Below are 24,773 nucleotides of genomic sequence, written 5' to 3'. Positions count from 1 at the left end.
GCCTGCGTGCCGCCAGCTGCGCATGCGCAGGCGCTAGGTGGCCCTTGGCGGTCGAAAGGGGAGTTCAAGGAGACGGGGGCGACGCGGCTGCGGCTGCCTCGTCCGGGTCGGGGTTACCGACATCATGCCGGGGATAGTGGAGCTTCCTACTCTGGAGGATCTGAAAGTGGAGGAGGTGAGACTTGTCCGGGAGGCAGGCAAGCGGGGCATATGGCTGAAGTTTCCCGGTCCTGGGCCCAGCCCTGCTTTAATTCAGCGGACCCTGGGCCCAGGACCCCTTACCCCCAAACCCCCAACACAAACCGGTCAACCCCCCGAACGCCCCTTCCTCAGCTCCGGGAGTCGCCACTCCAGCCCGCTGTGGCTCGAGAACTCTCCCCCCTCCCCCACAGCGACCTGCTTCCTTACTGTGAGTTACAGTGGGTACTTTTTATTAAGCACCAGCCAGGGGCACTTTACTTACTTTATGTCACTTAATACTCAAACCTCCCTGCGAAGTAAGTATGCAACCCCGGCTGCTCACCGTCAAGGGAAAGAGAGAGGCATCATCGGTGCAGAGTGCATTAGAATGGAGGTAGAAACCCGCAGAAAAAGGAGATGATGGTATTGCAGAGTGAAGTTGCTAACAGCCCTGGGAAGGTGCTCGGCATTAGGACATTTAAAGCACTCAGTTATTCAAGAGGTACTATTTGAATAATTACCGTATGAACATACACTGGGAAATAACAGGTAATGTCCCTGCCCTCATAGAGTTTATAATCTAATAAGGAGAGAGACGTACGAGGAGCCCATTACAGTACAGTGTAGTTAGCGCTATGAGAAGTATAATACTAATTATAGCAAACCTGAGCAAGCCTTTTGCAGATGCCAGGTGGGATTTCCGTGCATCCTTCCAGCAACACCGAGGAAGGATATAATTGGTCTGGCCATGTTGTAAGTTAGGAACAGGCCATGAGAGAGGAAGGGATTTGCCCAAGGTCACATGGCTAGTAAGCGGACGAGCAGGAATAGGAACTCAGCTCTGATTTTAAAAGCCATGCTTTTAAATGAATATTTTGGGCAGACCCTTTTCTATTTAGGAAGACAAGTGCTATTTGACGTGTCTCTAGTGTTGGTGGGAAGCAGTCGCTGAGCTGGAAGAGATACCTGGGCTGAGGCGGGACTGGGAAGCAACTTCCACAAGGCCAGACTATAAGTGAGGCGATGGGGAGAGGTGGGAGGTTTTAAGGCAGAGGACTGGCAGGATCCGGTAGAAGAAAAGATCAGGCCACATTGAAGGAGAGAACAGCAAGACTAAAATTAATGTGCCAGAAATTATATCCCAGGTACTGTATTAAGTGGTTTACCTGCATTACTCCACTTAATCTTATATGGCTGTGACAATGGCAACCATTATTTTTCTCAGATGAAGAAATTTTTAGTTGTGTTCAGGGACGTCATCATCAAGTGAAATTTGCTAAAAGGTGGGGGGTGGCGGGGGGGTTGAGTGCTGCCAACAGTCCATCTTTTGTTTCTTGCCCCATGGTGAAGCTGGCTTACAACTTGTGTTTTTCATTGGAACTTTAATTTGGTACAACAAACAACTGAGGTTTCACTTTCTGCAAGTATTCTATATCTGGAATAAATTTGCCTTTAGGCTTCACACAGTTAAATTGAGAAACAGGTAATCACATAAATAACTAAAATACAAGACAGGATAATTAAATGCTATGGAAGAGGGGCAGACATGGTTTAAGCAAAGAGAGTATGATTTGCAGTTGTAGCTAAATTCTAGGCCTAACTGCTCAGTTACCTTGATTAGTCACTTTTAGCATTTGCAGACACCGTTATTTTATTTGTAAGGTGAAGTGATTCCAGCTGTATAATTAATTTCCTGAGGCTATAAAGGGAACAGAGAAAACACTTCTTGGGCATATAAGAATTATAAGCAGAGATGGAGTGAAGAGCTTTCTAAGCGAGGGTAGGATCTGAGCAAAGGTAAGGAGATGGGAGAAGGCAGGAGACAGAAAATGGGTCCTGGGACCAGGGAATTCAGGGTTCTGAGAGACCAGCAAGAAGTTCTCTTTTGAAGTGTCATGGGTAGAGGGCTTGAAAGGTGATTTGGATCCAGAAGGCTTTGAGTACCCCATAGGAAGTTCAGGCTTTCTGCTTCTGTTAAATCCTAATCCTTCCAGGGTTTTGTTGTTCATTTGTTTCAATAGCAGAGTAAACTAAGAATTGTCTTTTAGGAAAATCACTCCAACAGCTCTGTCAAGAGTGGATTGAAGAGAAGACAAGAAAAAGAGGGAGACTAGTCTTGGTGGCTAGTTGTGTTGACCCCAACATAATTGGTGACTGTGCTTACAGAGAGGAAAGAACAAATTTGTCTAGAATTTATCAGTCTTAGCCAAAACTTAGGTATCAGAAGCAGGAAAGGTTGAGGAATCAATGTCAGATTTGCAACTTGACATTGGGACTGAGGGAGCCAGAAGGAGGCTGAGGTTGAGAGGCAAGTTAAACACATTTTGGAACTCACTGACTTTGGAGTTACAGTACACCCTATGGACAAGGTAGTCAGAAGTTTGGGCCGGAAGATCCTTGTACACATTGACAATTTTCAGTGAAAAATACAAGCTAATACGATGTGCTGTCTATGTGCTAGGCACTGTTCTCAATATATTAATCATAACCGTTCTATCAAATAGGCACTATTATCCTTCATTTTACAAAAATTAAGTAAAATATAAGTCATAGCATAAATTAAGTACTATAAAAAGAGGTGCTGACATGGTTTAAGGAAGAGAGAACAGGACTAGAAGATTGGTTGTAGATTGTAAGACTTTTTCTGCCTCTTTTCCACACCTGCAGACGAATATAAACCTGTGCAGTGAGGATCTTGTGAGGATAAATGAGGAAGGAGGTTGAAGTTCTGTGTTCTTTGAGACAAAGGGAGCTGAATGAATTTGAGAGGGTATTCACGGTGAGCAGCTGTGAAAGGAGGTTGTTTCTATTAGAATTCGTCAGTCTCAGTGAAGAAGCAGGTGAAGGAGATGATGACATTCTGAAGTTCTGTGCCACCTCAGTGATAGTGATGCCATGGGAAGAGGCCTGGTTGGAGGTCATTCTCTGGATTCCAGTTCTGTGGTTGCCACTGACCTGCTATGTCAGCTTGAGCACATCTGTTTTTCCTCAGGATAGAGTCAATGTGTGGTTCTCCCTCTTTATTTCCCTGTGATAGCAGATGTTACATGCTCAGCAACATGGGTGTATCTAGATTTTGGTAGGACCTCGACTTTTATAGGAAAGTAAAGCAAAGAATTCTGTTGTCTTTTGGGGCATGATAGCTAAGAAGGCATTTGAGTTATTAAATCAGCCATTTAAAGATATTTTATTTGACAAAGAAATAAATATAGCTAACTTAATTTTTAAAATATATTAAGTTTTAAAAAAAGTTTGCGTCTTGATTTTTATTTTTCCAGTTCTTTATAGGTAATATAGCAAAATAAGTGTGTACCACTTAATTAACCTAAATAAACACTTATTAATACAAAATTTTACAGATTTTTAAATTTACTAGCATTGCCATGGCAAATTTCACTTATACTGTATCATAAGTAATTGCTTTGATAATTGTAACAATTGTAATATTAATAGACATGGTCATAGCATTATTTTCCTCTTCCTGTAGAATATAGATGAATTACTCTCTTCATCTTTCTTTGCTTTTTAGCTTAGTAATAATTTAAGCTAAGCTGGGTGAAATTCATAAAATAAAATTATATAATTTTTATTATAGAAATAATAATTATAAAATTTTCACATAAAACTCAGTGGTATCATAAAACATAATACACTGTGACATTCTAGATTTTGTTCTAGATACAATGGGTCAGTTTTAGAAAATCTATTAATGCTCTACCTTACATTTATAGATTAATGAAAAGGAAACCTGAACATTTCAGTCTTTCCTGGTGGAGAAAACAACAGTACAACTAAACCAATTAGGATTAGAAAGAAGCGTTCTTAATGAGGAAAATCTAAACAACAATATCCCAGACACCAGCAGCAAATGTCATTCCAAACTTTGAAGTTAAGAAAAAGGCATGGATGCTGCCACCATCGCTGTTCATCTGTGCTATCCTGGAGGTTTGGGTCTGAGCAATAAGATGGGAAAGAGAACAAGAAAGAAAGAAAGGGTAAATATCAGAAAAGAGAGGAAGCCGTTTCTATTTGTAAATAGAAATTTTTTTCATTAATTCTCTTGAGTTTTGCATCAGAATTGACAAGAGTTCAGTAAGGTATAGCTAGAGAGAAGAGGCAATGTACAAATAAGCAGTAACCAATTTGAAAATCTAATAGAAAAAATATCCTTGTTTATTCCTCAGTTAAAGTACTGAGGAATAAACAAGAAATGTGCAGGGTTCGTATATGAAGGAAACTAATTTTAATCAAAGGACACAAGAATAACCTGAATAAACGTAGTGACATACTGCATTCTGGATGAGAAGGCATAATTCATGTATTCTTACCTTATTTGTAACTATCGTATCCCCAGTACTTGGCACGGAAGTGAATATTCAACAGTTACTTCTGCTAGACACTATTTTGGGTGCTTGGTGAACCAAAGTAAATGTTACAATTTCACTATAGTTTGACATCTTTTTGGATCTGTGTTGAAAAATCCATATCCTCTTGGACCTTACATTCTAGCAGTCACACACAGGGTGACCTCTGATGCAAGCTCACATAGGATGATTAGAGAAAGACTCTAAGGTGCAAAATTTGAACAGAGACCCAATAATGTAAAAATGCTCTTTTAATTTAATATATAACTAAATATAATGCAGTTCTATTGCAAAATTTTTTGTGTGTGTGGAGGGCAGTGTTCATCTGGAAGAATAGCCAAGACAATTTTGAGAAGGAAGAATAATGGGAAGGGTGGTCCTCCCAGACAACAAAGTGTTCTAATAAGTTACAGTAATTAAAACATTGTGGTACTGGCCCAAGAACAGGTACAGAAAAGGCCAGCAGGGCCATGGCTACAGCAGCTGGTAGATAGGCCAGGTGGTACGCAGTTCCTGTGAGCTGCTGTAGCTGCCCTGGTGCCTCAAAAAAGTGTTCTGGAATCAAGTGAGACTGACATAGTTGTAGGGATTCACATTTTTTAGTACTTTATTATTAGTAATAACTTGCTGGATGACACGATTGTACTGATGCTTTCTAGTCTCTCATCTTCTGTGATTCTGTAATCTTATGGGAATTTTAGATATCTTTCTACTATTAGATATAGTCTACTAGTCTAGTACCTGTATTAGATAGGTGTTAGCTAATAGTCTTGTATATTCTGTTATTCTATCACTTCTGATCCTGGAGAGGAGACTCATGAAAGCTCCCCAGGGTTGATTTCTCCCATTACTCCCCAGAAGCCTCCATCTTTCTTCAGAGCTCCCTTCTTTGTCACACAGACTAAGGATTCTGTTAGGGCTGCCATTTCCATGTCTAAATGGGGATAGGAACATCAACCTAAAGAGATGGTCATGAAGGTGTGTAAAGCCATGGATGTGAAAGAGCTTTGTGATCTCCAAAGCAATGTAGATCATCAAGGGTCACTAGGGCAGTCCCCTTGTCTTTACTTTCTTTTGTCAAAGTCATAACAGCTGTCTTTGTGTCCCCTCTGTTTTGAAGCCTGAGGTGAAGTTGAGGAAGCATGTCCTAGTCACAGATCTGTGATCTTTCTCCCATTGCTCCTTCCCCAGGTGAAAGTCAGTTCAGCTGTGCTTAAAGCTGCGGCCCATCACTATGGCGCTCAGTGCGACAAACCCAACAAGGAGTTCATGCTGTGCCGCTGGGAAGAGAAAGACCCGCGGCGGTGTTTAGAGGAAGGCAAGCTTGTCAACAAGTGTGCTCTGGAGTTCTTCAGGTAAACATCTTTGCACATCAGTGCCTATTTGATTGAACCATCCAGGTATATGTATCTCGGTGAACATCAGCTAATTAAAGGGAAGGATCATTTTTGTGACTAATGTTAGTAGGCAGAGTAAGTCTTTGAAATCAGAGAGACCAAAGTAAGCACACAATAACTGATAGTTATTTTTGTTATTTGTTTTTATTATTTGGGAAGTTTTTAATCTTCATGAATCTCAATTTTGAAATTATAGAATAATACCTATCTTATACAGAATTGTTAGGAAAAATTTGAAAAGGCACGTAAGAACAACTCAGCTCAGTGCTCACTAGCAGGTATCCCTAGTTTGTTACCATTGCCATTACTACAGAACACACAGTTAGGGAGGAAAGAAAAGTGTGTTCAGAGTCAAGTTTTGGGTAGGCCACTGTGCTTGATACTATAAGTAAAAAATCCAAATTGTAGTTGTAGAAAAAAATGTTTTAACAGCCATATTAATCAGATCTCTACTAAAAGGGACTGGAATTTAACGCCAAGGGATTTGACTCATGCAACTGTTAAATCCAGAAATAGGACTGGCATTGGGCAGGGCTGGATTCAAGGCCTTAAATAATTTCACAACAACGTGATGTTTTTTCCTCTCCTCCCCTGATCTCTTAGTTCTGCTTTTCTCTGCCAAACTCATTTTCAAAGAGACTCTTTCCTTGCTATAGCAAAAATGGGCACCAGCTACTCCAAGCTGCTATGCCACTTGCTTAGCAGATGTAGACACAGAGTGCCAATTTTCCAGTAATATGAGCAGACCAGTAATATGATTGGCCTGGCTGGTTGACTTCATATGCTTATCTTTGAATTAGTTGTGTTGCAGGAGATAAAATGCTATGGTTTGTCTGGCCTGAAGTGGGAGTAGACTTAGCTTCATCTAAACCACATTGCTGAGAGATAGGAAGGGGCTGTTTCCCAAAGGAAAATTAGAAGGATGTTACAGAAGAATGGGGAATGACTGCTGGCTAGGCAAAACCCACAGATGTCTGCTAAAATGACGTTAAAGGAAAAAAAATCAAATTTTGTCACATAATAGCTGGTTTTCTTTTTTGTTTCTGCTGTCTTTGTCCACATGCAGAGATATTTTTGTGGTTTAAATAGTGTGTCTACATTTTAAAATTGATTTTTCACTTGAAACTGTTGGGAACGTTCTTTCAAGTTGTTATATTCCCTTCATGGTCATCATTTTTACTGACTATATAATATTCTATTGGTGGATAAACCAACCATAATGTACTTGACCAATTCCTGTTATTAAACATCATTGTTGTTCCAGCTTTGATTGTTTTGGACAAATGTGCAGTGTTTACCTTTGTGAGTAGGTCTTTTTCATTTTTAAATTAGTTCCTTGACATAAATTTCCCAGCAGTGAGATTATTTTATAAAAGGCTTTAAACATTTTTACATCCTCAGCACTGTATCTAGGTATACCTCACCAGCATTACATGTTGTTTAAATATTTGGTAGGTACAAAATGGTATTCTTGCTTGAATTTGCATTGATTTGATTGCTAACATTGCTTATTTTTTCAATTTTTCTTTCCTTTTTTTTTTTTTTATTAAGAGTTTATTTGAGCCAAAACTGACGACATTGCCGGGAAGCAAGATCTCAAATGGTTCTAGGCTTTTTATTTTCTTTATTTTAAAAAAATATATATTTTATTGAATTTTTACAGAGAGGAAGGGAGAGGGATAGAGAGTTAGAAACATCGATGAAAGAGAAATATCGATCAGCTGCCTCCTGCACACCCCCTACTGGGGATGTGCCTGCAACCAAGGTACATGCCCTTGACCAGAATCAAACCTGGGACCTAGAGCCTGCAGGCTGATGCTCTATCCACTGAGCAAAACCAGTTAGGGCCAGATTTTTTATTTTCTGAGAGAACGTTAGCAAAGCATTTCTCTTTTGGCCCAGAGGTAGTACATTGAAGTGGGAAAGATTTGTGTGTTTTTTTGTTTTTCTTTTTGAAGTGGGAAATATTTGGATTTCACGAGTTCCTGAGGTGTCTAATTGCCTCCAGGAGAGGAAGTTCTCACTGCTGAAGTTGCTTGTTGAAGGTATTGGTAGATGACTATTGGGTATGGGTGCCAGGGTGCCAGGGCCCAGAGTAGTGGTTTGCAGACCTTCTTCTACAAAACTCCCATTGGAAACAGTAGCTCACTGACAGAGTGATTCGCAGTATCACTTGCGTATCACTTTTGTGCACCATGGAAATCCAGCCAGGTGAGGCTAGAGGTAAATCAGAAGAGTTCCCTAGAGCTTTCATAGTCCTTCTTCCTTCCTGTTGCACACCCCATCACCCCCAAGGTTATACTTGTTGTACTCAGAATAGCTGGAAAGGGTACGTAAGAAACTGATAGCAATGGAACCAAGCAGAAATACAAAGCAGATTTTTCTGTTTCTGTAGACCATCTCTGAGGCTCTTTCTGAGCCATGATAAATAAGATTTCTATGTTGAGTGTAGCTAGAGTCTTGGAATATGACAAGCAAGTGGTTCAAAACTATTCTTTTGGGACAGGCGATGTTCTGCATTTCTTCCATGGCCTCAAATACGGCTTTTACATAAAATAATGGTATTTTATTTTTGCTTTAGTTTGCATTTATTTGATTACTAGGAAAGCTGAATGGTAAGAGAAAGGGGATTCTGAAAAATAATTAATATGCTACTTTGCTTCTTCGTAGAGAGCACCAAATATAATTTAATTTTATTACTGACAACAGTAATCTCTGATTTTTGTTTCGTGCATTAATAGAATGAGGACCTTGAGCTTTTGAGGAGTGTAGGGCATTTTGCCTCTAACCTGTATGCTCCCAGGATCTTCTGCTTGGTAGTTTGTGTATTTGCTTTTTATAATCTGTCCCCTTTGCCATTATCTGTCCCCTCTGACTTCTGTCAGCATGCCCATCTCTGCTTATGCCTCTGTCTCTTCTAAACTTGCTAAGTTGATAATCTTTAGAACTGGATCTAAAGAATAAATAGGCTCCAAGTGAGGAGGTCTGGTCTGTTCTTATTTCCCCCACATTTCTGTTTTTCATTGTTTTGTGAAGAGCCCCCCTAACCTACCCTTCTTTTCCAGGCAGATAAAGCGTCACTGTGCAGAACCTTTTACAGAATACTGGACCTGCATTGATTATAGCGGCCTGCAGCTATTCCGTCGCTGTCGCAAACAGCAGGCAAAGTTTGACGAGTGTGTGCTGGACAAGCTGGGCTGGGTGCGACCTGACCTGGGAGAGCTGTCCAAGGTATAAAGGGTGTCCTGCTGGCAGCTCACTTTTTCACTAAGGGGAGGTTAAGGCAGGACGTGGTCAGAAAAAGGTTCTCTGCAAGTACAGGTATGATGTGAGAAATCCAAATTTACCTAACAGGTTAATTAGGGAGTGATTATACACAGTCCCGAAGGGAGTTTAACAGAGATGCTCCTTTAAATAGATCTTCCAGCATGTGCAGATTTGTTTGTGGGTAATTAGCTAATTGAAGAACAGAAGGGAGTAGATGAGGATAAACAAAGTGTTAGGGGACAGACACATTGTTGGTTGAAAACATTGAGGTTATGGTGGAATTCATTGGGTAAATAGGATCAGGGTTATGCCGGATTTTTCAGGAACATACCTAAGGTAAAAAAAGTACATGCCTGTAGTTTAGACAGTAAGTTTCCTACCCTTTCTCCTGTATTTCCTGTCTCAGTTGTGATACCACCACCTGTTGAAACATCAGAGCTGGAAACCTGAATGTCTTTTTTCTTCACTTCCATTCTTTCTCCCTTCTTCATACAGTCATCATTCCTATAGATCAGCAGGAAGAATTTTTGAATCCTCTCAGTGTCCCCGCGTCTTGGGCAGGAGTTCCTAACCTGGGCTATGTGAATTTCTGGGAAGGGAGGTAGATCAATTCGGATTTTAGAAGACAGTGCATCCTCTGACATTGAAGAATTTAGGAAATAATTACATTTTCATGATAGGCATGATCTGTGTGGAAAATAAATCAAATGTCACTTTCTTTTTAAAAACTTTAGGGGCTCCCTGTTGCCTGCCAGATAAAGTGTCCTCTCCATATCCTGGCATAAAAAGCCCTTTCTGATCTGACCCATCCCTGCTTCTTGAGTCTCATCACCCTGCATTCCCTCTGGGACAGCATACATACCGAGGCATGGAGGGAAAACTCAGGTTTTGAGTGGAGACAGATAGTAGATTTGAATCTTGGTTCCACTTCTTAATTGCTATAGGATCCCAAGCAAATTGCTTAAAATTTATTATCATATCAGGTCTGGCACCTGTGTTAATCCCCAGTTTTCTGTGAGGATTAAGCTAGAGAGCTCGTGTGAATCTCCTGCCTCGTGTTGGGCACACAGACCAGTAGTTACTGTCCGTTTCCTTTTGTGAGTGTATATTGTCTGTGGTCTTAAGCTCAGTGTCATAAGAAGATGGATGGCTTAGCAGTTTGTTTTTGTTTTTAGTATCTGGCTTGATTATTTTACTTCAGATACCTTCTTTTGCTGCACTGAACAAATTATTTTTAATAGTCGATAATTGTAAATTGGAAAGAGGTGGAACTTACATATTTAATAATGAAAACTACCTTTTCTCATTTCTGTCTTTCATGAAGAGAGAATTAATAAAGCATGCTGTTAAGAAAGCATATTTATTTAGGAGTCTCTGTGTTAACATTTTTAAAACCCTAAAAAAAAGTATTGTTTCCTTTTTTCAAAAGTTATTTCTTTAAGGGGATTATCAGTTTTAGTTATACTGAAATCAGTATCCAGTCTCCTATCAGCTGGACAAAACCTGACTTTTAGCTTCATTTACTTTTCTTTTTAATCCTCACCTGAGGATATTTTTCCATTGATTTTCCAGAGAGAGAGAGTTTGGAAGAGAGAGGGAAAGACAGAGAGAAATATCGATATGAGAGAAACACATTGGTTGCTTGCCTCCTGCACGCACCCTGACCAGGGCCCAGGCCAGGGAGGAGCCTGCAACCTAGGTACATGCCTTTGACCAGAATCGAACCTGTTCCCCTTGTGATTCCTACCCACTTGTCTAGTGTCAGCTCTCATGTCATGTCCTTTGAAGTTTCTGACTCTCCTAGGAAGAATTGCTCTTTCACCCGTGATCCTGTTATCCTGGTAATAGTAATATTGAAAAGGACTTATGGAGCACCTGCTGTTTATACATCAGGCACTTTTTGTATATGATCCTAATAGCCCTGTGAGCTCATAGCCCCATTTTAGAGATAAGAAACTGAAGGTTAAGTAGGCTGCTCAAGGTCATTTACCTAGGAGTTAATTTAACCACATGCTTCTGCACCTTTTCTCTTTTGAGTGTGGTGCAGAAGAGGAAGTTGTTATTGTTCTTTCCACAATCATTTGTCTTTTAAAGGGTTCTTTTATTGCTTTCAGTTTGAGAAAGATTTTTCTCAGTTTCAGAGATATCTTGAATTCCTTCAAGGAGCTTCAAATGTCAGCTGGGGGCATTTGGAATGACTCTCTCCAGCAGTAAAGAACCAGTATCAATCTCTAATTACAGCACAGAGATGAGAACACTGTTTTAAAAACAAAAGACTACTCTGGACTTGTAGTCAGAAGATTTGGGTTCTGGCACCAGCTCTGACATTTACCGTGTACTTTTATCTTAGGCAAGTCAGCCACCCTGTCCTCATCTGTAAACTAGAGATAATAATGCTTTGTAGGGTGGTTATAGTAATAATTACTAATTGTGTACATGAAAGCTCTGTTCCTGATATAGGAAGACTAATCTGGTCATGTTATGTGGAGTGACTTAAGAGTTCAGACCATTAGATAACCAGACAGTAACTGTGGCCTTGTTGTGTCTGTCTTCTCTGGGCCTATTTCCTCATCTTTAAAATGAGAACAGTTTCTGCTGGGTTTTCAATAGAGATTTTTATGGCCATCTCAGGGGATAATGTGGGTGTAAACACCTCCCATCTCTCTCCCTGTTCTATAGTTCAGTGCTCCACCCTCTCGCCTGGCCTGTGAGCTCAGCTCTCCACTTCTGTCCACTTTAGCTTCTACACCTTTCAGTCTGCAGATGTGATTGAGTTACTTCCCTGCTTCAGGTTACCGTCAGGTTAAAATTCAAACACCTTGGCATATCCTACCCTTCATCATCTGGCCCCTGCCTACCAGTGTAGCATGCTATGGAAAAGCACAGGCTTTGGACACAGATCTGACTTTGGGAATTAGCTAGGTAGCCCCAGTGAACGCTGCACAATACCCCAGGGTGTGAGAATGAGGTGGAACAATGTGCCCAGCATCGTTTCTGACAGCACTGGGTGGTGGTTAGGTGGGTGCTCCGTTTCCCTCCACTCTCCATGCAGCCTTCCCTTTGGCCATTGTACAGACACGCCTCTCTGCCTTCATATGGACTGTTTATTTACTGGCAATCTTCCTAATCTTCCTAATCTTCCTGCTGGCTCCTGGTCATCCTTCAAGATTAAGCTAAACATTGCTCCCTCCCCTCCTGAAATAGTCCAGGCCCCTAGCCCTCAGGACGGGTTAGATGTGTGGAGTCCTTGCCATCCTAGCACTCGGTTTGTGTCTCGGTTACTGTAATTCGGTTAGGAAGTCGTTGATTTTCTTGTCTGGCTCCCTCACTAGACTGAGCCCATTGATAACAGTGTATATCTTGTTCCCTTCTGTGTCCCAAACTTCTGCCATGTGGAGTGACACAAAGTGAGTGGTCTTAAATGTTTACTCAAGGGTTAAATGAGTCTAAATGTGATTTGCTGGCGCTCAGAGAAGAGGAGTAGTTGGGGCAGAGAAGCAGAGAGGAAACAATGGGAGGCATCTGGGGTCACAGCCACTCCACCTGACTTTCACCTTTGCGTCTTTTCCTCTTCACCCCTCGCAGGTCACCAAAGTGAAAACAGATCGACCTTTACCGGAGAATCCCTATCACTCAAGACCGAGACCAGAGCCCAACCCTCCGATAGAAGGAGATCTGAAGCCTGCCAAACATGGCAGCCGCTTTTATTTCTGGACCATGTAAAGATGGGTCCATGGCCCACACTCAGCCACACACCCAGACAATGGATGAAAACTCACATGCAGTTAGCATCGACTGATAGAGTTCTTTCCGGGATCACAAACATTAACAAAAAGTTAATTTATGTGACTTGGCAGTTATTCTATACCATTTCCTGGCCATTAAAAAATTTAAAGGAAACAGTTGTATTTTATTATGTTTTATATAACCTTTTGGCCTTTAAAGATGACTTCCCCTTGTGTTTTCTTCTTGTGGTCCTGCCTGTTCCTCTCTCTTTGCTTTAAGTAGGCATTTGCGAATGTGGCAATTTGGTGGTAGAGAAATGACTATGATGGAAAGGCTTTGTTACCTGAGACAGCTGCTTGGGGCAAGGGGGGGAAGGTGTTCACAGATTTTGGAGTTGACTCTCTTTCCAATCTGACCTCTGAAATAGATTTCCTTAAAGGTCATATAAGGGGAGCATCCAGCATAGGAGAAGCAAAGAAATGTTTGAGCCTGTGACTCAGGCCACGGGAGGGGCCTCCTGGCTGAGTCCTAGGCAGTTTTGCTCAGGGTTTCTTAAAGAACCAAACTTCCACCACTTCCCCTTGATATCCCATCCTCAAGCATTATAACCCAGATGTTTTTCCTGATAGACCAGGGAGGTGGACGCTGAGCTCTCAGCTCCAAAGCCAGGAAGTCGGGAGGTCTGAGTGTCAATTCCAACCTTGGGTGTGTTCCTTAACCTCTTGTGAGAGGTTGAATTTGAGGACAAACTAAAGGGAACATGCTTATCTACCTCCTGAGCAGGTTAAAGCCACAAGTATTTATAAAACCCTGGTTCAAAGCCCTATTATGTCTTTATTTGCCCCTTTCATTCAGTTTCTTTTTCACTAGTAGGCTATTTCCTCTCCATCTGACTGGGTCACTTTACACCTGGTTGTGGCTTGAAATTGCATATGACCCTGCATGTCATTTCAACTCCCCGGGCGTGGGTTTCCAATGTGCAGAGTTCAAAAATGTGAAGTCATCGCATAAGAGTCTGTCTAAAGACCATTCCAACTCCCCTTCTAGATAGTCTAAGTGGGGAGATTGCTGGGAGGCCTTGGGCGGATGAGGTGTAGGACCGGTTGCCCCAAGTGTTCGGACACTCAAGACAAAGCACTGCATGGTCTGCTTTCCTCTATCCTCACCCAGTTTGACCCCACAGTTGGGATCATTTTAGGTGACCCTTCTCCCTCCTATTCTGCAAACATTCCTTGCCAGCTGCCTTTGCCTCATTCTCCAATTAAATGAAGAAAAATAATAGGTTCTTACAGTTATAAAACAGCTACGGCAACATCCATTAGCCTCTTGGAGGCCAAGTAATTGGACGTCACTTCTGATGTGAAAGTTTGGAGATGGCTCCAAGTTGGCATTTCCATGATACCTCAAGCTATGTGTTGCTTCCTAGGTCTCTTCTGCAAAGGAAGCTGGGGCTTGCATTGTGTGCCTTGTGCCAAGTGCTTTACATATGTCACCTTCAATGCTTAGAGCCCTTTGAAAACGATTCTATTATATGCCATGCCCATTTCACAGATGAAGGCACTAAAGCTTAGGGAGAAGTTAAGCCCCAGTCTTCTATGGTATGCAAATGAAGATTGTCTGGTTCCAATGGCCACACTTTTTTTTTTTTTTTAACATATTTTATTGATTTTTTTACAGAGAGGAAGGGAGAGGGATAGAGAGTTAGAAACATCGATGAGAGAGAAACATCGATCAGCTGCCTCCTGCACACCTCCTACTGGGGATGTGCCCGCAACCAAGGTACATGCCCTTGACTGGAATCGAACCTGGGATCTTTCAGTCCGCAGGCCGACGCTCCATGCACTGAGCCAAACAGGTTAGGGCCCAATGGCCACACTCTTGTCCTTCAGAGTCATCGGTGGCTTTCAGCCTTGGGTGCAGGCTACAATCACTGAGAGACCTTTAATTACTGGTAAACTGGATCCCACCCCTAGAGATCCGGATTTAAAATGTCTGCCTTGTGACCTGGGCATGGAGTTTTTAAATCTCCCCAGGTTATTCCAAGGTGAAACCAAGGTATAGGGCCACTGAATGATGTTATACATGAAGCATGTCCAGGAGGTGAAGTGGCTATGCTGAGATATAAACCCAGATTCATCTGATTCCAGAGCCCATACTTTAAATATATGCCACGGCTTGTGAAACACCTGGGGATCTTAGGAACATGAAGATTCTGATTCAGAGGGTTTGGAGTAGGACCCACTATTTGCTGGTCTGCAGACTACACTTTGGGTAACCAGGTGATAAACATTCTGAGAACAGAATCTATGAGTATCCTGCTTCAGTGTCCAGCCCTGGGCACTCCCCGAGTGTTGGTTCACCTCCTCAGAATCAGAGCAGCAGGTCCTGAACTGTTAATGTCTTTAAATTCAATTCTAGGATGTTTTAACTTTTGCCCAAGTTGGACAGCAGTTCTTGCCTTTCCCAACCTCCCCCCGCCCCCGCCCCATCCTCCCACCTTGCTTTGAATTCCTTGAACAAAGAAACTAACTTTTGGCTTTCCTGTAGTCTTGATAGAATTATACCACATCATAGCCTTCTAGGACCAAAGAGTCTAAGATAAAATTCCTAAAATCTCTCAGAACAAATGCATCTTGCAATTTCAGTAGGCAAAAGGTCACAGGACAATTTGGAAGTAGAGTAAAGGATCCCTGAGCAGGGCTCCAGATAATAGAAAAATCTTCCTGCTTGAGAATAATGAGACTGATTCCTTACATTCCCAAAGGAATTTTATCTGCCCCCTTTCCTCGGCCAAGCCTGTTCCTGTCTTCCCTGAGTTAATGGTGTCTCCATCCTTCCAGTGTCAAAACATGAGATGCACCTTTGACTCCTGCTCACTCCAGTACCGGGCCCTGGTGAGTTCCTACTATTATCTCTCACATTGGGACTTCCTCTTTTATCTCACTGTCACTGTCCTGGCCTGTTTTTGTCCCCTTGCCTGGATTTCTAACACTACTTCTGATGCAGTCTCCTGCCTTCATCTCACCCTCCAGTCCCTCCTCCACTTGCGGCATGTGCCTCTGCTGCTCAAAAACCTTCAGTGGCTCCCGAAAGGCTATTAACTACCGCCAAATCCTTACTGGCACGTGGATGCCCCACAATCTGGCCTTCGCCTAGTTCATTTTCCCCACCGTTATCTTACTTCTCCTTACCATGTACTCTATAGTCTCCCAAATGTCGTTTCTCAAATAGTGTTTTCCAAATTCCAAGTCTTTAATAAAGCTGCCATCCACTTGCCAGGAAACAATTCTTTTCCCATCTCTGCCTCTTGACAGTCTACCCATCTCTCAAGGCAAACACGAGTGCTGTCTTCCCCAGGAAGCGTCCCCTTCCTACAGCCAGAGTGGCCTTTCCTGCTCCTTTGTTCCCTTGACACAGCATAGCCTGCGGGTTGAGCACCAGGGCTCTGGAGTGGGCTGTCTGGATCGGAATGCAGGCTCTGTCAGTTAATAGCTGTGTGATCCTAGGCAAGTTACTTAACCTTTCTGTACTTTATTCTCCTCATCTGTAAAATGGGGAACAATAATAGTACCTACCTCCTGGGATGCCTTTGAGGATTTAATGAGTTATGCACATGAAATGCATAGGATAGTGTTGATAAATGACAGCGATTATTATAACACCCTATTTGAGTAGCACTGGTCATGGCACTGGGTCTCAGTCCTGTAAGACCTAGACTTCCACCTTATTTATATGTCTACATTTTAGTGCCCAGCACATGCCAGACATGCAGGATATGATCAACTATACACCAGGTTTATCCCCCCCCGCCCCCAATATATTTTTGTTGATTTCAGAGAGGAAAGGAGAGGGAGAGAGAGATAGAAACATCAATGATGAGAGAGAATCATTGATCGGTTGCCTCCTGCATGTCCCCCACTGGGGATCGAGCCCACAACCCGGGCATGTACCCTTGACCGGAATTGAACCCAGTACCCTTCAGTCCGCAGGCCAACACTCTATCCACTGAACCAAACCAGCGAGGGCTATCTTTCCATAGAACATCCAAACCCTCTCCTTGCCACAAAACAACAAACTAATTATGTAGAAATAGGAGTAATTCTTTGAGATTAAACTGCCATTTTGTAAGTATCAAATCCTAACTGAAATGTTTTGGTATAATAACAGATACATTCTTATACCCTGAAATGGATCATGATATACCTGGGTTTTAAAAAGTGCCAGCTGCCTCAGTTTGGGGGTTGTAACATCTTTGTGTGCCATTTGTAATGTGTGTCCCATGGTATTTGTTTTAATAAGATACTGACATTTACAAATTTATTTACTTTGCAAAAATAAATTAGAACAGATTCAAGAGATTAGCAGGCGTCCTCAAACTACGGCCCGCGGGCCACATGCGGGTGTTTTTGCCGTTTTTGTTTTTTTACTTCAAAATAAGATATGTGCAGTGTGCATAGGAATTTGTTCATAGTTTTTTTTTTTAACTTTAGTCCGGCCCTCCAACGGTCTGAGGGACAGTGACCTGGCCCCTGTTTAAAAAGTTTGAGGACCCCTGGATAGGAGGGGGACCAGGAAGAAGCCCCAGGTGTCACATCTGAGAAGTGGCCTGTCTGGGAAACAAATGGAGGTTGTCTGCTTCCAATGGCCTTCAAAGTCATTGACTCTCAGCCTTCAGTGCACACTGGAATCACCTGGAGACCTTCAAACACTGATGTCTGGTTCCCACCCCCAGGTTTTCCGGTTTAATTGGCCTGTGGAGTGGCCTGGACATACAGATTTTGTAATAACGAATATGACTCTTGCTCATTTACACTCAAATAGTCTTTCTTCAGGGGGAGAAAGAAGGATATAGTTGCAGCTAGCACCCTGGAAATCTATTGACTAACTCTAATCCATTGAGCAAATATTTTACAGCCTGCTAGGTGCTAGTTAGTGTGCCAGACATGGGTGATGCGCAAGACAGGCAGGGCCCTGCTCTCGTGGGCATCCAGCCGGTGGTGGAGGCAATGACTAGGTAAATACAGAAACAAGGTGGTTTCGGATGTGATAGTCCTGCGAAGGAACCGAACAGGTTCAGATAAAAGCCAGGAGCTCAGGGATGCGGGAGGGCGTGTTTAGGAAGAGAGGCCATTGAAGCTCTCAGAGGAAGCACTGTTTGCCTTCCTCCCAAAGGGTGAAGAGGAGCCAGCCAGCTCAAGGAAGAGTGTCCCAGTCTGAGGGAACAGCAGAAGCAAAATCCTGAGGCAGGATAGGGCTCAGTGCTTCAGAAAGTCTGGCTGCAGTGTGTTTTTGTGGGTTTAAGCCCCGTGCAGTTGTGGCTTACTTCCCCCTGTCTTTAATCTGACAGGGACACTTCCTGACAGGTGTCTCCACAAAGTTCTGCATAACGTCCACACTGCTCACTGTGACAGTCAGTCTCGCCAGAGTCTGACTCAGAGCCCTGCAGCTTCATCTCCTGCGTGTCTCCCCCACACTCGATCCAAATGAGCTCTCCTCTGTGCCATTTCCCACAGCTCACCTTTCCTTGTGCTGTGTCCTCGGCCCAAAGGGTCTTCCCACTGCTTCTTGGTGAACCCTTCTCTCGAGATGCAGCTCAAAGTCCCTCAACACTCCCCCAAGGTAAATGGCACCTTCCTCTGTGTTCACGAGCATTGTGCATTCTGGCCATTGGATGTATTATGAGCAAGAACCGCGTCTTGTTTTCCGTGGCATCTGCCTCTTCACAGAACAGCGGCTAGGAGATAGCACTTGGTAACGACTTGTTGAGTGAATGTCACCCAGCCATTGGCCTTCCCAAAAGGGAGTACCCTGGTTAAGCATTAAATGTGTGTCCCTCTGTGCAGAATAAACACGAGGGTGTTTTCTATTCAAAGAGAGGCTCAGATTTCCCCTGTAATGATTAGCACCACTGCAGGGGAAAGAGAACACTCAGGGTTTTTAAAAATTTTGTTTCTATTTTTTCCGAAAGCCTCCCAAATCCCCATCACGGTCTCAGTAAAAATGCCGCCTGTGAACTGAAGGGAGGAGCGGAAAAGGTCAGATTCGGCTATGGTGATAGGAAATATAATTGCATACTGGTATTCCTTTAATTTGAGGATTGAATGCAAATTAAGCAGATATGCCCTTTCTGGAAGCCTCGTTTTAATCAACTCTGCTCCTCTGTTGCAGGAGTTGGAGCTGAAAAGAAAATAACAGGAATGTTTCTTTCACCTGCAAACTAAGGTGTCACGTGATGTGACCGTGGTTTGCCATACAGGCTTTATTTATTTATTTGTTTGTTTAGATTGTGGAACGTGTAGCACCTTTGTGTTGCTGGGGTCATTCCCGAGGATCTGAGGTTCCCAATGGTGAATTCAAACCAAAGAACTTTCAAGAAAATTCTTGAGCAGCCTTTCTTCCATGTCAGTGTGCTGGGTAGCAGGTACCGCTGGAGGAGGAAGGTGGGTTCCTGTTTCTGGCTCCATCTCTGACCTTGTCATATGACCTTGGCAAAACACTCTCACCTCTGAGCCACTTTCTTTCGCAGTAAAACAAAGTATTGAGCCAAGGTGGTATGTAGGCTCTTTTCCATGCCAAGGGTTATACGAAACATAGTTTCTCTACTGGCCAACTTATTGAGGGAGATGGTAGAGTTTTGATGATCTTCTTGGGGTAGATCTAATCACCTGGGCAGTTCATTTTGGAAATTTTATTAAAATGAGAAGAGCATTTTGGGCCCTTGCTGTTTTTCTAAAAAGTCACCCACACTGACATTTAACGACATGACATGGAAGAGGTTCAGGGATTTTGTCATCCATCTCCCTCATTAGGAATGGTTTTGTGTAACTTTCTTGTTATTTGAGCCGAGGTTTGTTCAGAGGATTATTATGAAGGCTTTGATCTTAAAAGTCAAAGGACAGAAACCCTTTAGAGATCACAGCTAATTGAACCACCTTCTGATTGGGCCAAGTCCAGACTGAAGCCCTCAGCCCTTGTACGTTCCGCTGGCTGAGGCCGCAGGGTGGTGCTGGAGTGGGAAGGTCCCCCCCCCCCCCCCCGCGCCTCCCCGCCCCCATGGAATCAGACAGCAAGCACTGGGAATAACAGAGGGGAGCTGAACCAGAAGCCAAGGAGGCTGAAATGAGATAAACTGAGATAGGGAGTGGTTGGGAGACAAGCATCTTAATAGAAACATCTGCAAAGGCTGTATACTGGCAGTTTTCAGAAGAGAAAATCAGAATGGCCAATAAACATATGAAAAGATGTTTAACCTCACTAGTAGAACAATGCAAACTAAAGCCACAACGAGATGCCATTTTATTAGTTCAGGAAAACCATAAAAGGTTGATAATATCAAGTATTGATCCAGATATGGGGAAATGGGTATTCTCTTACCCTGCTGGGAGGAGTATAAACTGATACATTATGTTTGGAGGCCAATTTTCTGCACCATTCCACACCTGTAAAAATTTATACTACAGAAGTGCTGATTCAAGTATTTTAAGATGTGTACAAGGATATTCATTGCATGTTGCTTGTAAAAACGGACACACAGGAGGAAACAACCTAAATGTCCTTTGGTCGTAGCAGAGCAGTTGAATGAGTTGCAACAGTCAGACAATGCGATGCAGTCCTGAGCAGCAAGTGAACAGACAGGAGTGACTTTCTATTCACATGAGAGACTTCTATGAGATATGGCTCCCTTGTTGTCGAATTATACGGTGATTATTTGTCCCCAGGTCTACCTGTCTTTCTTGACTTGAGCATCTCAGAGACAGGAACTGTGTGTATGTTATCTCTGGCAGAAGCAGAATTTAAACTGAGACCTGATTACCTCCAAAACCTGGGGTCATTGCTTCACTCCAGACTGAGCTGTTGGTTTGGAGTTGGTGAATGGGAGAATTGGAAATGGGGGAGGAGGAGGAACAGGAGAGAAAATGGAGAGAAGTGGCTTGCCCAAGGCCCCTCAGCTCTGTCCACTTACTTGGCAAGCAGGATCCAAATGGCTGCTCTGTCTGGTGACTAACGAGATGGTTCAGTCCTCTGCTGGACTGGAGACTACTTCACTTCTCTGAGGTTTAATTTCCTCCTCTGAGAAATGAGGGTAACAAGCATGGCTCTGTTGATTTTGGTAACAAGATGGTCGTACAGTGCCTGGCACCACATCGATGCACAGTAAATGTGACCTCTTCAAGCTGACAGGTGCACCCAGCAGTGGGGTTGATTGACAAGCTGGACAGGCAGGGGAGCCCAGGTTTTCTAGAGAAAGGGGAGGAAGGCTGATGGAACACAATGCCCCTGGAAGGCATTCCCCCCCCCCCCCCGCATTCCCTGTGAGTTCGCCCACAATGATGCTAATGAAAAGGCCATGTTCCCCAACAAAAGCACCCACCCAGCTCCCAAGCCTGGAGACAGCTTGACTCAGTGGATAGCTCTCATCTTTGGGGAGGATTTCAGCCTGTGGGTAGACAGGGAATGCAGGGTCCCTCTTGTGCTGTGTCTGGCCTCCCACTTGTTGGCAAACCCAGGGCCAGAAATCTCGAGGGAGACTGGACTAACTCACAGGGCATCAGAAGGGGGAGGACCTTACAGACCAATAAATTCCTTTTACTTCACATATAGGGAAATTAAGGCCCACAGATAGGACAGGTTCAGATAGCAGCAATACTAGGACTGAACTTTGACTTCCAACTTCCTACTTTGGACTACCTGTGGGGCTGCAATCAGAATTAAAAAGTTGTGCTGAGCTGGTTGTGTGGACAATAGACAGGAAGGACTTGCCTGCAGGGGGAACAGCGTGAGCCGAGGTCTGAAAGTGGGAGGTCCATCATGGAAACGGTAATAAGCACAGCTAACATTTGGTGCCTACTCTTCGCTGGGCACTGTGCCAAATGTTTGACATTTATTGGCCCATTTATTCCTCATAACGGTGCCACAAAATAGGTATTCTTGTTGTTTCTATTTTGCTCTGTTTCAGAAGAAACTGGAGCTCAGAAAGTTATGGCATTGTCCCAGGTCACACAGCTCAAAAATGGCAGAACTGGGATTTAAACCCAATTTCGTCTGACTCCAAAACTGTAAGTCTTTCTAAAATTTTTATTAAATTTGTTGAGGTAACATTGGTTAGTAGCATTATATAATTTTCAAGTATACAATATTGGAATTTGATATCTGTAAACACTATAGCATGCTCACCACCAAAAATCTAGTTTCCACTAGTTTTCATACATTTGACCTCCTTTACCCAGTGTTTCCCTGTGCCCTCTGGTAACCACCATTCTGTTGTCTGTATTTATGAGTTTGTTTTGTTAGCTTGTTATTTTTTTTGTTTTATATTCCACCTATGAGTGATATCATATGGTTTTAGTCCTTTTTCCATATGACTTATTTCAGTTAGCATTATACTATTGAGATCTATCCATGTTGTAGCAATGGGAATGTTTCATCTTTTTTATGGCTGAGTAGTATTACCTTGTGTATATACCACATCTTCTTTACCCATTTATCTGTCGATGGACACTTAGGTTGTTTCCATGTCTTGGCTATTGTAAATAGTGCTGCAATGAACATAAGTGTGCATCTATCTTTACAAATTAGTGTTTTCACATACTTCAGATAAATATCCAGAAGAATTACTGGGTCATATGGTAGTTCTATTCTTAATTTTTTTTAAAGACCCTCCATACTGGCTGCACTATAACTCTTAACCAGTCTTAACACCCCAGATATAGATAATGCATGTGGAAATGCTGGGCACTTAGTAAGCTTGAAAAAGGTAGTTGACAATTTCCATGATTCAGTCAAACTCACATTTTCCAAATGACTACTCAGTGCCCAGCACTCCCACATGCATTATCTATGTCTGGGGTGTCAATTACTGCTTCTGCTACTACTGTTGTGATTACCCACTTGGATCAATGTGCCAGTTCTTCTAGTTAAGGATAAATTCCCAAGTTTTAGTTGGGGAGCTGAGGCCCAGAGAAGTTAGGTAGCCTGCTCACAGCAACACAGCCGGCTGGGGACAGAGTGAGGCATCAGACTCAAAGAGATAAGCAAAAAGGATGGCCTGGCCAAGTCTCAGGAGGTGGGGAGGGATGGGGCAGGCCCAGGCCCAGGGCAGCAGCCCCTTCCTGGCTTCCTGACAGCGCTATTGTTTGAAGCCTGTTCTTGGACATCCAGGAAATAGGCGACATCACTCCCAACAAAGGAGAGGAAGCTGCTTGAATGTTTCAGCTCCACCTCACGCGCTTGTCCTGGGGCTGGAGATGGGAGACCAGCCAAGGCCGCCTGACCCCTCAGCTCAGCCAGGCCATCCATCCCCCACCCTCGTGTCTCCTCTCTGCCTGTCCACATCCAAACCCTTCAAGCCCTAGGAGCCATCACCAGAGCCCCATTGGCACCCCTCTTGGTAAAGGTCTGTAGCCCCTCAAGTCCTGTTCTGTGGAACTCACCTTTCACCATGCTCCATGGCTGCACCTTTCATTCTGGCTCCAGCTCTGGCTCTTCCTCACAGGGCCTCAGTTTCCCCATCTGTGCAGAGGCAGAACCAATCAGGTAGGGCTCTTTCACCTCCGATGCTCTGGAATTCTGAGTCCAAGAACTTTCCTGCTTGGATGAGGAGGAAGAAGTGTCCTGGGCAGCACATGGGACCCCAGAAAGAGGAGTTCCAGGTAGCAGAGCTGCCATTGCAGGTGGGACGAGGCAACGGCATAAAGCAGAAATCGGGAATGGTCTTTCTCCTGGGCTCTGGAATCAGATAGGCTCTGGGTTCAAACTCCAGTTCTACCATTTACTGACAGTGTGAACTTGAACAAGTTACACCACCTCTCTGAGCCTTTGTGTCCTCACTCATGAAATGCAAGCAGTAAGACCTACTTGGCAGAGTGGTTGTGGGAATTAAATGGGGCCATCCCTGGGCATAAATGGGGCACGAGGCATGTGGCAAGAACGTGTTGCCCTTTTCCTCACTTCAGTGACTTTTCTGGCAGGAACTGGACTGTGATGGAGAAATAGACACTGCAATATCCTAATTAAGAAGCTCAAAGCTCGGGGGGCACGGGGAGAATAGACACTGTTCTGCTTCCTGACTCTCTGAGTGTGTGTGAAGCATGGCCCATCTGTCAGCGGGAGAGGTCTGTGTCTGGCATTTCCCAAGATCACAGGCCACTGTTGCCCAGGGTTGCAGTGTCCCCTGAGCATGTCTTGGTATAGAACAGAAAACACCGCCTGTAGGATTGGGACATGCCCTTGAGGGTCATCTGGTTCACCTTCTAATCTAGAACACAGTTAAGTGAGGCCTAGAGATGGCAAAAACTCCCTTCCCCGAGGTCACAGAGCCAGGCAGGACTGGAACCCAGGCCTCTAGCCTCCCAGTCCCAGGCTCTTACCACTGCGGAGGGCCCTGGGGTCTGAGAGGTTCCCTTAACTCCCCAGCTCTAGAAGAGACTCTTGGCTGGAAATGGGAGGGAGGCAGGCTCAGCTGTGCTCGTGGAGAAAGGATGATCCTGACCCCATCCTTCCCAGAGAGCCTTTCTCCTGGGGCTCCCCTGCGTTCCTGACCTGGCCCACCCAGCCGGGGTTGGTGACTTTGGCCCTTCTCTCCACCTCTCTGACCTCAAGCTCCTCTTCTGTTAAACAGACACCTTGAAAAACCCTGTAAAGATGAGGCGTTGTTTTAGACCTTTAATTTTGGTTACGGCTTATTTGAGACCAGAACTCCGTCTCTACTTCCAGGGGAGCCCCCTCCCCAATACTACACTGTCCCAGCCTGGCAATGGTGCCATCCTGGGGGTGGGGGAGGGGTGTGCAGGAGAAGAGAGGAGGGTTGGAGGTTAGGAGCCCCCTACCCTCAAGCCTCCCA

The 24,773-nt window shown here is 43.7% G+C and overlaps 1 protein-coding gene across 1 annotated transcript; it reads left to right on the top strand.

The window, feature by feature from the left end:
* The first annotated feature begins 22 nt into the window (after nucleotides 1–22).
* Nucleotides 23–13,101, top strand: NDUFA8 (NADH:ubiquinone oxidoreductase subunit A8). Its single transcript, XM_079789798.1, has 4 exons — nucleotides 23–175; nucleotides 5,736–5,899; nucleotides 9,007–9,172; nucleotides 12,794–13,101. The coding sequence occupies exons 1-4, from the start codon at nucleotides 125–127 to the stop codon at nucleotides 12,929–12,931; spliced, it is 519 nt and encodes a 172-aa protein (XP_079645924.1). The 5' UTR covers nucleotides 23–124; the 3' UTR covers nucleotides 12,932–13,101.
* The last annotated feature ends 11,672 nt before the right edge of the window (nucleotides 13,102–24,773 follow it).

The sequence above is a fragment of the Cnephaeus nilssonii genome, assembly GCF_951640355.1.
Source record: "Cnephaeus nilssonii genome assembly, chromosome: 14".
Lineage (NCBI taxonomy): Eukaryota > Metazoa > Chordata > Mammalia > Chiroptera > Vespertilionidae > Cnephaeus > Cnephaeus nilssonii.
The sequence above is the reverse complement of the archived record's forward strand: the minus strand, read 5'-3'. Positions and strand labels throughout refer to the sequence as shown.

Excerpts from the sequence above, each read along its gene's own strand:
- NDUFA8 (XM_079789798.1), top strand. The coding sequence starts at position 125 with ATGCCGGGGATAGTGGAGCTTCCTACTCTGGAGGATCTGAAAGTGGAG. Across the intron at positions 5,900-9,006 it reads TGTGCTCTGGAGTTCTTCAG|GCAGATAAAGCGTCACTGTG; the intron begins GTAAACATCTTT and ends CTTCTTTTCCAG. Across the intron at positions 9,173-12,793 it reads ACCTGGGAGAGCTGTCCAAG|GTCACCAAAGTGAAAACAGA; the intron begins GTATAAAGGGTG and ends CACCCCTCGCAG.